Source organism: Botrytis fragariae, assembly GCF_013461495.1.
Source record: "Botrytis fragariae strain BVB16 chromosome Unknown tig00000161, whole genome shotgun sequence".
In the NCBI taxonomy this organism is placed as follows: Eukaryota; Fungi; Ascomycota; class Leotiomycetes; order Helotiales; family Sclerotiniaceae; genus Botrytis; species Botrytis fragariae.
The window spans coordinates 215,389-227,760 of NW_023500998.1; the positions used below are offsets into that span (position 1 = coordinate 215,389).

At 42.5% G+C, this 12,372-nt stretch overlaps 5 protein-coding genes across 5 annotated transcripts; 4 read left to right on the plus strand and 1 right to left on the minus strand.

Moving 5' to 3' along the window:
* Positions 1-378: 378 nt before the first annotated feature.
* Positions 379-893, plus strand: Bfra_009227 (uncharacterized protein; the record flags this gene model as incomplete). Its single annotated transcript, XM_037339577.1, has 2 exons — positions 379-414; positions 639-893. The coding sequence occupies 2 exons, from the start codon at positions 379-381 to the stop codon at positions 891-893; spliced, it is 291 nt and encodes a 96-aa protein (XP_037189627.1).
* A 987-nt stretch (positions 894-1,880) lies between these two features.
* On the plus strand, positions 1,881-3,083 carry Bfra_009228 (putative glycosyltransferase family 25 protein; the record flags this gene model as incomplete). The annotated part of the gene is made up of 2 exons (XM_037339578.1): positions 1,881-2,275; positions 2,348-3,083. 2 exons carry the CDS (start codon positions 1,881-1,883, stop codon positions 3,081-3,083), a joined length of 1,131 nt encoding a protein of 376 aa, XP_037189628.1.
* Positions 3,084-4,435: 1,352 nt separating this feature from the next.
* Bfra_009229 (uncharacterized protein) lies at positions 4,436-5,434 on the plus strand (the record flags this gene model as incomplete). The annotated part of the gene is made up of 1 exon (XM_037339579.1): positions 4,436-5,434. The coding sequence occupies one exon, from the start codon at positions 4,436-4,438 to the stop codon at positions 5,432-5,434; it is 999 nt and encodes a 332-aa protein (XP_037189629.1).
* Positions 5,435-6,312: 878 nt separating this feature from the next.
* Bfra_009230 (putative component of oligomeric golgi complex 6 protein) lies at positions 6,313-8,439 on the minus strand (the record flags this gene model as incomplete). The annotated part of the gene is made up of 2 exons (XM_037339580.1): positions 6,313-8,097; positions 8,152-8,439. The coding sequence occupies 2 exons, from the start codon at positions 8,437-8,439 to the stop codon at positions 6,313-6,315; spliced, it is 2,073 nt and encodes a 690-aa protein (XP_037189630.1).
* Positions 8,440-8,935: 496 nt separating this feature from the next.
* On the plus strand, positions 8,936-11,853 carry Bfra_009231 (putative autophagy-related protein 9 protein; the record flags this gene model as incomplete). The annotated part of the gene is made up of 3 exons (XM_037339581.1): positions 8,936-9,678; positions 9,733-10,462; positions 10,516-11,853. The coding sequence occupies 3 exons, from the start codon at positions 8,936-8,938 to the stop codon at positions 11,851-11,853; spliced, it is 2,811 nt and encodes a 936-aa protein (XP_037189631.1).
* Between the last annotated feature and the right edge of the window lie 519 nt (positions 11,854-12,372).

Consider the following 12,372-nt stretch of genomic DNA (forward strand, 5'->3'; position numbering starts at 1 on the left):
TGAGGTCTCGTGTGTCTCTGGTCGTTCGCAATCGATAACTGATATGTCCGATGTAGAAGTTTAAATCATGTGTTTCCCTTTGCGGATAAGGCTCGAGGCTGTGACGTAGGTAATGCGAATGCTGCGGACCGGATTTTCCAGATGGATTTATTATTGTTATTGTTGTTGTTGCGAGGATGATTATCCCATTCCAACACCACTCATCTATTACTCTTTACTTGAGTAGCTTCCCTCTAGAATAGACTCGAAAAATCATATATATATATAAAAAGTTGAGAAATTATTCACATCTAGTCGCGTTTGTTGGTTGGTTGGTATCCTTACTTGTATCCATCAAGATTGATTCATGCCAGCATGCCAGGAAAATCCTAAAGAAAAATGGCGCCCATGTTTATGTACGAGGATCGATTTAGGGTTGCATTGAGTGGGCTCTCGTTGCCGATCTTACGATATCCGACGATAGAGGGGCATGGACGGCCCCCAAGAGAGATATCAGACTCTAATTCTTTCTGCTCGAGTACACACTTGATAACACTTGATAACAGAAGAAATAACCAGGATTTCATTGATAGAAGCCGATATTCAACACATCAATTGATTCCTCCAATACATTCGAATTCTACCTTATTCTTTCCCAGATTGATTGTCAACGACAACTCTCATTCTGCGCACGACGTACGAAGTGCTCCATCACAGCAAGGTTATATTTAGTTCACAGGGGTTGTCGGTACCGGTACAGAACCTGGAAGGATTACGAGCATCAACAGCGCGTCGACCTTACTCAAATAGGCGTAAAATACGTTACGCTAGTAAAATCCCGTTCCCACATCGCCATCTTTATTATGTTGGAATGTGCCGGTTCAATTCGTGATCATCAACCGCAGTCTTTCTGAGTTCCTGCCCCAAGCTTCTGCCGCATTTTCATCAAGTTAGTTGATTCACACTCAAGCTCGACGTTGGCGTGTCACGAGGTCAGCGGCTCGTTTACCCTTTGTCAGTGGTGAAATCTCAGGGAGCTTTGCAGCTTGGGTACAAGCTAGGTACACTTTCAAGTATGCTTTAACATGGATAGCAGATCTGTCACTGCCACATACCCGCGGTTATTACAACGCATTGCGTCTAGCCATCCAATGGTGTATTAGAGTTGTCAATGATGTACCCTACCAGACAGATGAGAGGATCGTCGTAAGGGAGGAAAAAACTAAAACTGTGATGTGTCTCCCTCCGGTATCTCACAGTTCTTAAGTCAAAAGTACTGTCTAAACACTCGATACGAAATAAAGGCAGAATGTAGCATTGCACTGCTTCACGGCTGATAGTGTGTGGATGTGGATAATGTGTGTCACCGTAACCAAAGTACAGCATGTATCTTTCCGCATACTTGGGATGAGATCCCGAGATATCAAATGAAGTTTGAAAGCACGATCGCGAGAAGTTGAGGATCTAGAGAATGAACGGAGCTTTTGGGAGCCACAACAGATATGATACGAAGTTTAGTAGACAAGGTCAATGTCTCGAAAGTGTGATATGTTTTAATCTTTTCCTTCTTTATTCAACTTTCATTTTTCCCGAAGAAGCGTGGTTCGAAAGTCATGGAAATTCGCTTTCAACCTTGAAATGCCATGACGGGAAGGTGCATCTCCTCGTTTGAAGTTTATTTAGTACTTGAGATTGCACCACCTCAGTTTTATTTTCATTCCATTTAAATCCAAAAGTCTAGCGCATACTTCGCTTGATTGTCCAAGTTCTGATTTTGAACATGAAATAAATCATCGTGCTGTGGTTACGACTCCCTGGTGCGCCGCGTTCTCTCCTTCAACATTTCATGACTTACTTACACTCGATTCTTTTTCGCCCAATCGATTTTTTCAATCGCCACAATGATACACATTCGCGCTTTTCCCTTCACTGTTCTTTGTATCGGCATTCTCCTCTTCATCGTCTTCCTCAATACATCCACGCCTGCCTACTTAACACACTATTCATCCGACCTTCTTCAAAAATATAGACCAGTTGGACCGGTTCATGGATCCTCCGATATTTTAAACAGCACACTTGGGTTTCAAAAGATTTTTGCAGTGAGCTTACCGGAACGAAGTGATAAGAGAGATGCTCTCACTTTGATTAGTAGTTTGACAGGGTTCAATATTAAATGGGTAGATGGAGTGAAGGGGGAAGCGGTTTCTGATAAAGCTGTACCATATGGTGCTGATAGAGTGAAGTTATGGGAGTCAAATTTGGGAAGTTGGCGGGGGCACATGAACGCTGTTCGGAAGTATGCTTTTGCTCATTGACATTCACTTCTTTCTATCTAGTATACAAGCTAATGCGCATCCTGAACACTTAGAATTGTCGAACAAAATCTGACGAGCGCACTGATATTCGAAGATGACATGGACTGGGATACCCGTTTAAAATCTCAACTCCTTACCTTCGCAGCCGGTTCCAAATTCATTCAATATTCCTCCACTATACCCTCGAATCTTGTTTCTCCCTATGGCGATGACTGGGATTTACTCTGGCTTGGTCATTGCGGTGAAGTCTTCCCTGAAACTCTCGACGAATATAAATCGCTTTCTCCCTCCTCTCCTGAAATCGCACATCTCTCTCGCAAATATATCATAACTTCCGATCCCACTGTCGCACCTCCGATTCATTTCAAAGGGTTCCAGAATGCAACTCAAACCCCCTACACACGATGGGTTCACACAAGTGGTGGTCCTATCTGTACCTTCGCATATGCTTTGAGTCAACAAGGTGCGAGAAAGGTACTGTGGGATTTAAGTGTAGATAAATTAGCAGGACCATTCGATAATGCATTAGCGGGATTGTGTAGATGGGGACGGGATTCGAAGAGATTGGGAATGAAATGTATAAGTGTTACACCGGGGCTTTTTCAACATCATAAAGCGAGAGGTTGGATAGGTGGAGATTCGGATATTCAAAAGGTGGGTAGTGCGAATGGGGAGGTGAGGGAAAAGGGGGTCACGGAAAATGTGGTTTGGAGTGCGAGGATGAATGTAAGGGAAATGTTGATGGGAGAAAGAATTAGGGGGCAGTGGGATGATGAGATGGGGAAATAGCTGAATGAATCGAGGGGTGTAACGTGGAGAGACTAGAACACTTATATATGAATATAGATTGGTCGAATGGATGTACTAATATTTGACTTTATTTTCAAGCCTTATAAAAGATCTTGCCGTTTGTTCGTACGTCTGTCATGAGTGGATGTGAGGGTGAACTTGATTTATAGATAAAGCTCAATACATTTCAATTGTGATGTGTATCCAGAATAGACTGAAAGAACACAAACCTCGTAATCACCTAAACATCTTGCATGCATCTCATGCATCTACATACTGCATCAGAGACCTGCAGTCGCACTCCACGAACACCTTCTTTGACCCCGATTGCAAAATATCCAGGGAACAAGTAGAAAGTAGATCAACAATGTACTCATCAATTCTATTCTCGTGCTCATTTTCGCTTTCTCCGTTATCTATCTTATTCTTTGGCTCTGGCCATCTCATCTCATCTCATCTCATCTTATTTCCTCCTCCTTGGTATTGGATCTTCACGTCCTCAAGTCATCAACTCCCTTTCTTCCCTTTTGTTATTTTTGAGTTTGTTGATAGAAGGAGGCTTAAAGCAAGAGGGAAAATGGGGACATTTATTTGTATATGGAGAATGGGGGAAGAGAGGGAGGAAGGAAGGAAGAAAGGAAGGAAAGTTAGTTAGTTGGTTAGTTGTGTGAAAGGTGGTAGTAGAAGGTGTGCATGTGGTAGAAGGTGTTAGGAAATAAATGATAATATAGTGAGTGAGTGAGTGAGTGAGTAAGTGATGTTTGGTTGCAATTTTGATTGTGAGAGGAGGGATTTGATTTGATTTCGTGAATCTTTTGGAGGAATAGGGAGGACAAGAAGGAGGATAGTATAGAGTATATAGAGTATATAGAGTATATAGAGTATATAGAGTATATAGAGTATATAGAGTATATAGAGTATATAGAGTATATAGAGTATATAGAGTATATAGAGTATATAGAGTGCGTAGAGTAGGGGATAATGAAGATGCGAGGAATTGATAAAACATTCCAAACTTTCAGATTTGATTCACAGTCCAGCAGAACTGCATCAGACTTGGTCTCAGAACATTCAGATCAAAGAAAAAGTAGGGACATAGAAGGAGGAACGAGGAGCATGAGTTTGTGTAGGAAATTGTACAGACCCAATAGGTGTGAATTAGCAGAGACCCATCAGAGCTCGATTAGGGTTGTGAGGAGACTAGACACGGCACTAAACCTAGCTCCTCGGGTAAATTGGCGATCAAGTATCAAGGACAACTCTCCCACACACCGATGAAAACAAACGACATAACTTTTCTTTTTTCCTGAAAAAGCCCTGCTCTTTTTGAAGTTCGCATCACGATCGCACACATGAACTTCCGTACAATCGAACCTGAGGACAAATTTCCTCGTGTCCCAAACGCTCTTGCATTCATTATCTACCGATTCTTGCCCATTTTCTGTCTTACCACATTCACATGCTGGTTCTTTCAGAGACACAGTTTCTATGTGAGTGTGTGGGATATGTACTGGATGTATGTCACGATGTTCATCGCAACCTTTAGCGCCATTGGCGGTAGCTGCAGTAGCGGAAATGATAGGAAGGGGGTAATTAGTTGTCACGATTCTATCTTATCAAAAGACTTCTCTCCGTCTGAAAAGCTTTCTCAGGTTCGACTGCTTCTCGAATCCTATGATGAGAGTAAAAGTCCCAACTTTCCTTTCGGATTTCGTAAAAAATCATGGACAGCGGAACGGAGAAAGAGGGAAATTCAGCTCCAAAAAGAACGCTTCGCATTTATTCTATCTGGTTCGCGACAAGGAATTCCGAATTTGACATCTCTTCGCGAACACATCTATTTGAGCTCAATGTGGTGGGTGACATCTGGCCTTATTGTTCGTGTTTTCCGCCCTGAAATTAGAAGCTGGGACCATTTCCTCGGGTACTGGACGTTTGGAAAGATTCACCATATTCTATATTTTATCTGCATCCTAATTCTGCTTAGTCGCTTCGGTTTTCAACATAGTGTATGGACTTCCTGGAATGTAGCAAGGTTGGGCCAAACCGCCGAATGTGTCCGTTACTACTGCGGAAGTATTGATTACGAAAGGGCCACCGAGAGCAAGCGTACAGAGTTGGAATGGTGGATTGAAGGGTTATTAAGAGACAATAGCGATTCGTTTGCGCTGGCGGAAGAAAGAAGACGAATCATTATTGCTCCTCTACAAAGGATGATTCGCGAGAACACGTTTTGCGAGAGAGTTGGGACATCAGGAGAAGAAGCTCTTGAAAGCCGGGGCACAGGCCAAATTTGTAGCGATTGTGAATCTGCACACTGTTGTCTGTCTAAGAGTGTTAAACTGCAATAGTCTTTCTCTGTCAACAACGATGAGAGTCTCCAACCTATTCCTTTCATTTTGACAATGAAGCAACTCGGTACGACCAAAACTTCCGAGCCATCTACGTCGAAATCGCGAAATATCAGTACCCCTAGCGTTTGGGCATCAAGAGAAAATCGAATTTTTTTCTCTCAAATCGCGCTAGTATTGTTCTTCGGTCCTCATTGTCTCCTATTCACTGTTGTATGGAACTACAATTTTGATCAACACCAGTTCTCAGCTTGACAAATCGTTCACTCTCCAATTATTTCGGTTTCTACTCGTATTACTGCCCGCAACCGTCACTTGCTACTTCCCATTGGAAAGTAACGAAGGCACCTCATAAGTTCTGCGAATAGATGAAACAACAGACGAGTTATGAGGCAACAAAAACTATGGATTTACAGTTTCTATACACATATTGGCGAGGAGATAGATTCACACGATGAATCCAAACAATCAGAAGGATGGGATTGTATTAAACAGCCGCCGCTTCTGTTGTGCTTTGTGGAATTTTGTTATTGAGGAATAATGCTGCTTTGTATGGGATATAAATGTAATGGAAGATAATAATGGAAGATAATAATGGAAGGTAGTAATGGAAGATAATAATGGAAGATAATGATGGAAGATAATAATGGAAGGTAGTAATGGAAGATAATATAAAGCAACAGAACAGTCGAAAGGCATTCTACACTTTTCAGATGAGCATCTGTTTGTGCTGACTCCACTTGGAATACCACATAGACCGGAACATAAGGCATTGCATAGGAAGCACATCCAAGAGTAAAGTGTACAGTGGGCCAAGAGTGAATGCCTTTCTAATGTTCTATATAATCTCCACTCAATGAACAAATCCAAACCAAAATTTACGACAACAAGACCCTAATTTCTCCTCCAGTTCTCGGATACAATATTCTCAAAGGTTCTCTCTCTCCATCCTCTTCATCCAAGCTCTCTTCCAATTCTTCATCAGCCTTTATCAGGCACCCTTCCACCTTCTCAAAATCATCACAGAATCTCTCAGCCGCCTCTTCGGTAATTTGACGCACCAAGATACTGTTCTGTAGATCTTTGAGATTTTCCATTGCATCCATCAATGCTGAAGGGAGGAAATCATCTAAGGTTTGGGAGGCTTGTATTAAAGATGCGGGTTGGAAAACAGGGTGGTCTCGAATATTCGTTGTGGAAGATATGGCTTGCAACAGAGGCTGAAGAGCAGATTTCTCAAGGAAAAATGTGTATTGGTGATCTATGAGAGTGGCAGCGTGTTCTTCGATTGTATCTTTGATTTCTGAAACGCGGGAGATTGTGAAGTCGAAGGGAGCCAAAGTCGCTCGGGCGGATAGGAGACAATTGATCGTGAAGATTGTGCTTCTTGGAGCTGGGAGATCCTTTGCAATATTTTCGCCGCCTTGCATGAAGGGGTCGAAAGCTTCGGCGAGAATGGGCTCAAAATCTGCTTCTCGAGTCTCGGGAGATGTGAAAGATGTTTCGTATGTTTTCATGATTGCAGTCAGCTGTTTGAGACCTTCGTGGAGGAAATCAGGCGGACTGAGGTTAGGAGGAGCGACTTGAATTTCGGATTGTAGACTGGTGATATGATCGCGCATCAAAGCACGGAATTGGCGTAATGCAGATTCTTCGAGTGTTGCAAGAGATTCTAGGAGAACGGAATCATCCCCCAATAATCTTTTGAATGTACCGCGGTAAAAATTCAACAAATTGGCTATCTTATATGCCATGACTGTCTCCTCGTGACTTTGTATTACCTGTCCAATTCTTTGTCGAAGAACTCGTGCAACACCAGTGACATCCCGATCTACTAATTCGTTGAGAGCTTTCAGACCATTGAAATGACCAATCTCGTTCTCATTTTCGGCTATGCGGTTCCAAGGCTCGCTATCTAAACCAGCTTGTATCCCTTTTGCAATCTCATCGCCATCTGAGATGAATAGAACTTCGAGTGCTTCTCGTTCGCCTACCGTTGCCGAGTGAGTCCAAGCCAGCATATCACCGACATAACGCAGCGGATCATGAGCCACTAGCTCGATTGGCTTTATTGAAGGATCTTCTTCGCCGCCAACGGTAGTCCCAGTCAGTGCAGTATAAAATCCATCAGAAAGTATATTTTCTCGTGCTTCAGCAAAGAAGTCGAGGCAGCTTTGGAATAAAGATGGTCGTTCTGCCAATACGCGAAGAGCACGACGAATCGAAGAACTGATTTGTGGATTCTCCAGATTAAGAGTCTTAAACTCTCTCTGAATCCATCGATAGAGCTTCTGGAAAGCACCATTGAGGTTCTTAGTAGTTTGTTCCATAATCTCCAATCCTAATCGTTGATTCTCTGTTCCAAGTAAAATCTCACAATCATTTTGTATCTTCTTGGCTCTGTTCAGAATGGAGAAGAATTTATCATTTACAGGCTCGGCCGTTGAAGTAAGTAATGCAATATCATCTTCTGACATAATAAAATGTGCATTAAAAGCATTCAATAATTCTTGCTTTGCTTGCATTTGTTCCTTTTGCTTCATGAGCTCGGAAGCTTCCTGTATGACGGGAGCTGTTTCTTGATGAGCGGCTGAAATATGTCGTTTCATTTCCTCACATCCTTGATTGAGAGTAGCAATGGTAAGACCAATGCGTTTAAGTTGCTAAAGTTTGAGATGAGATGGGATTTTCAACAACAGAGGGGAGGAGCCTCATACCTCAGCAACATGACCAAATTCACGAATTATATCGCCATTACTTTCAATGACCTCCTTTTGAACATCTAATCTCAACTGCCGTCTAGTTTCGGCAGTGTTCTGTATACCTCGTTTGTCTAACAAGGCCAGAGCATCTCTAATATCTGAATCGGCGTAAGATGCTGAAAGGACACTCGTGACTTTTGAAGATAATGGATTGGTTCTTGATGTTAAAGGTGTTCCAGGAGAATCAGTTCCATCACTAAACCCCGAATATGACTGCTTTCGAGTAAAGTAATCGGCCGTCATGATTCCCAAGATTCGAAGTCAATCCCCGTTTCTTCAACCTCGAAACTATTTCTAATATTCGCCGTTTTGTTTTGTCTCGAACACAAGTCCTACAATCTCTCATGGGTTATAATAAAGCTAAACCATTTGAGGTTGATAAGAAAGCGGTCAGAGTGGCAGATAATCGAGTTGCCCGTATCGCATTGAGAGTGGGCGTCATTCATCATTCACCTACTATCTCGTGCTCTATATTTCAACCATCGACTTGAAACCGTTAACATTATTCAGCTGACTTGTAGATCTATTGACCGTATGGCTGGATCCTTCCAGTAATGTGTCATATTTAATACCCTACCTATCTCACGATCACTCTCAAGGTCATCTTATTCCATTGACCGGATTCAGCATAAACCTACAAGACCGATAGCACCTTGCAATTTTGACTAGACATCAAACAGGTCTATTTGGATTCGCAGCACAATCCTATGCATACTTGGTTCGGCGGATCTTTCCCACGATGATGACCTCGAACCTTATTTCACGGCTGCTGCCTTCGAATTCCCAAGCTAGATCGATATATGATTCATTACGTGCTCACGACGAGGTTTCCGAATCGGAAATAGATGTAGAGGAACGAGCGGCAATGGCAATCGACGAAGAGAACTTGAGATTTCATGACGACGAGTTGGGGAATCTGGCAGATGTGATCGGCGGTGAATCTGTTACAGAAAGTACAAAATACCTACCTGATCAACAACAACCAACACACAGGCCAGAATATGATCGCAAAGGAAAAGGTAAAGCAAGAGCAAATCATTTCGCAGAATCGCCTAGGCTACTTGCAGAAGATCCTGACGATGATGTGCCTGCTTCGTTGTTGATAGAGGGAGATAATCGTCATCCTGACCGGGAGGGTCCTGCCATTCGAGCAAGGCAGCCTGCGCTTCCAAAGAAAGCACACGCAATACCGAGGCCATCAGCACAGCAGATAAAAGATGAGAGGGAGAGAGCTCATTGGGAGATGACGCAGGACCAGCAGAAGTTACATCAAGATGACGCAGCCAGGACGACTGCTGTGTCGCATACACCACAAGCTATCCCTCGAAATACAGGAATCTATTTGTCAGGCAGTCCAAAAGATAAAGCTATGTACCGATGGGTCAATGTGACAAATCTGGACAATTTCATCAGAGATTTATACGATTATTTTGAAGGGGCAGGTATTTGGTGTATAGTTCTAGCCAAAGCCATCGATATCCTGTGAGTACATCTTTTCGAAGTCAAGTAAAACCGGGCTAATATATTTTTTGTTAGCACTCTTCTTTTTGTGACAATATTCACGACTTTCCTTACGCAATGTGTCGACTATAAGAAGATCTATCGTGGCAACGCTCGTAGCTTAAGTCAAGCCTTAGTCCCACAATGCACAAAGAAGATATCCGGGATTTCAAATGTAGCAATTTGGCTAGTTTGCCTATTTGTTCTCTATAAGATATATCAGCTTTTGACGGATCTCCCGAGACTAATGAGAATGCGTGACTTCTTTACTTATCTCCTTGAGATCCAGGATAGCAATATGCAGACCGTATCTTTTCAAGATGTTATAGGCAGGGTAATGGCGCTTCGAGACGCAAATCCTATGACCGTGGAGAGAATTTCGCCGAACAATCGAAAATTTGTCATGGGTACTCAATCAAAACAACGGCTTGATGCTCATGATATAGCAAATCGTTTGATGAGGAAAGAGAATTACCTCATTGCCCTGGTTAACAAGGAAATTCTGGATCTGACTTTACCACTTCCTTTTTTGCAAGGTCGACAGTTATTCTCGAAAACTTTACAGTGGAACCTGGAGTGGTGCATATTAGATTTTGTTTTCAATGACTATGGCCAGGTCAGGCAATTGATTCTGAAGGATTCTCATCGACGAGAGTTGAGCGATGGGTTGCGAAATAGGTTTCTATTTGCCGGCTTGATGAATGTTATCTGTGCTCCTGTCATCGTCATATATGTGGTGATTGTGTATTTCTTCAAATACTTTAATGTAAGGTTTATCTTATTCCTTGACGCATGGAATTTTGCTAATTCGACCTTTAGCAATATCATAAGAACCCTGCAGCACTTGGATCGCGTGGTTATACGCCTCTAGCGGAGTGGAAATTCAGAGAATTTAATGAACTTCATCATCTATTTAATAGACGGCTGAACATGTCCGACCCATTTGCGTCGCGCTATCTTAATCAATTTCCGAATATCAAAACTGCCCATATGGCTAGATTTATAACATTCGTTGCCGGAGCTGTTGTATCCGTTTTAATAGTTGCCACAGTTTGGGATTCTGAAGTCTTAGCCGGATTTGATATCACCTCAGAGAGGCCGGTTTTATTCTATCTAGGTGTGTTCGGATCGATTTGGGCTATCACGAATGGTATGATACCTAAAGAAAATGAGGTATTTGATCCCGAGTATGCACTCCGAAGTGTGATCGAATATACTCATTACATGCCAAGTCACTGGCAAGATCGACTCCACAGTGACGAGGTCAAGCAAGAGTTTTCCACTCTCTATCAACTCAAGCTTGTGATCTTCTTTGAGGAGGTATTGAGTATTATAATTACCCCATTCCTGTTATGGTTCAGCTTGCCAAAGTGCGCCGAACAGATCATTGATTTCTTTAGAGAATTCACGGTTCATGTTGATGGCGTTGGTTATGTCTGCTCCTTTGCCGTTTTCGATTTCAAGAAGGGAGTTGGTAGTGCTCCATCGCGAGGTATAGTCAAAACGGACGTGCGAGAAGATTATTATTCTACCAAGCACGGAAAAATGGCCGCCTCATACTATAATTTCCTCGATAACTATATGCTCAATCCAAAAACAGGCGTACCAGGGCATAATCCACCGGGTATGCGACAGCAGTTCCACCCTCCTCCTGCCTTTCCAGGTCTGATGTCTCCATCATCAGGTGCGGATTTGCAGAGCTCAAGGATGGGACAGAGTGAAGTGAGACCGATGAATAGAGCACCCCGAACAACTCGATTCCCATCCAATACTACTGCTATGGGATCTCCTATGGCTTCTATTCTTTTGGACCCACGTCACCAACCTTCCCCATCTGAAGTCGATGCTCGTAGCTCCAGACGGACTTCTCGATCCAGATATCCAGCCCGGAGAGAAAATAATATAAGAGAAGAGCCGATGGAAGATGAAGACGAACTTGGTCGACCAGTTCTTCAACCTGGAAGATCCTATGCAGTCGATGATACAGTCGCTAATCTGGGCGAATCAACTTGGGAAGTATCTCCCGCAAATGATGATAACGGGGGGGAAGATGACGAGGATGATGGCGATGGGACAGCGGGAGATGGTGTTTTGGGACTGGTGTATCAATTTCAGAAGGCGCAAACAAATGGTAGACCAGGTGTTAGTATATGGTAGCGAGCATATAGGAAGTTTCTGGTGTTCAAGGTGTTTGGCGGTAGGGAAGTATATGCATGATAATGATATTGGTATTGGTCCGGGCCCAAGCCCCTGGATTTGAAGCGAGCCACTTGGGACGTGTGCACATTTTTAGAAAGTAATTTTGATATCAATAATTCATCATTTAATGTCGTTTACAAGAAACAATAGTATCAAATTTATTAGCATGATAGGTGAGTAAAGATGATAGCATGTATTAAGATCAGTGTCGTTGAGAAATTGATTCAGAATCGTATAACATAGGTCTCATATCATAGGTAATGATAATACAAAATTGCAGATTATCCCAAATAATCCGAATACGAAAATAATACCAGCCAGACATTAGTTTAGAAATTCAAGCTTTTTTCTTCTTTCTTTCTAGATCATAAAGTTAGGGTATAGGTCATATACAAGTCGCCTCCACAATTTGCAAAGGCTATTTACAAGGTACCTAGTGGTTACGGTATGGATTTCTTCCAGATAGACCAGGGAGTA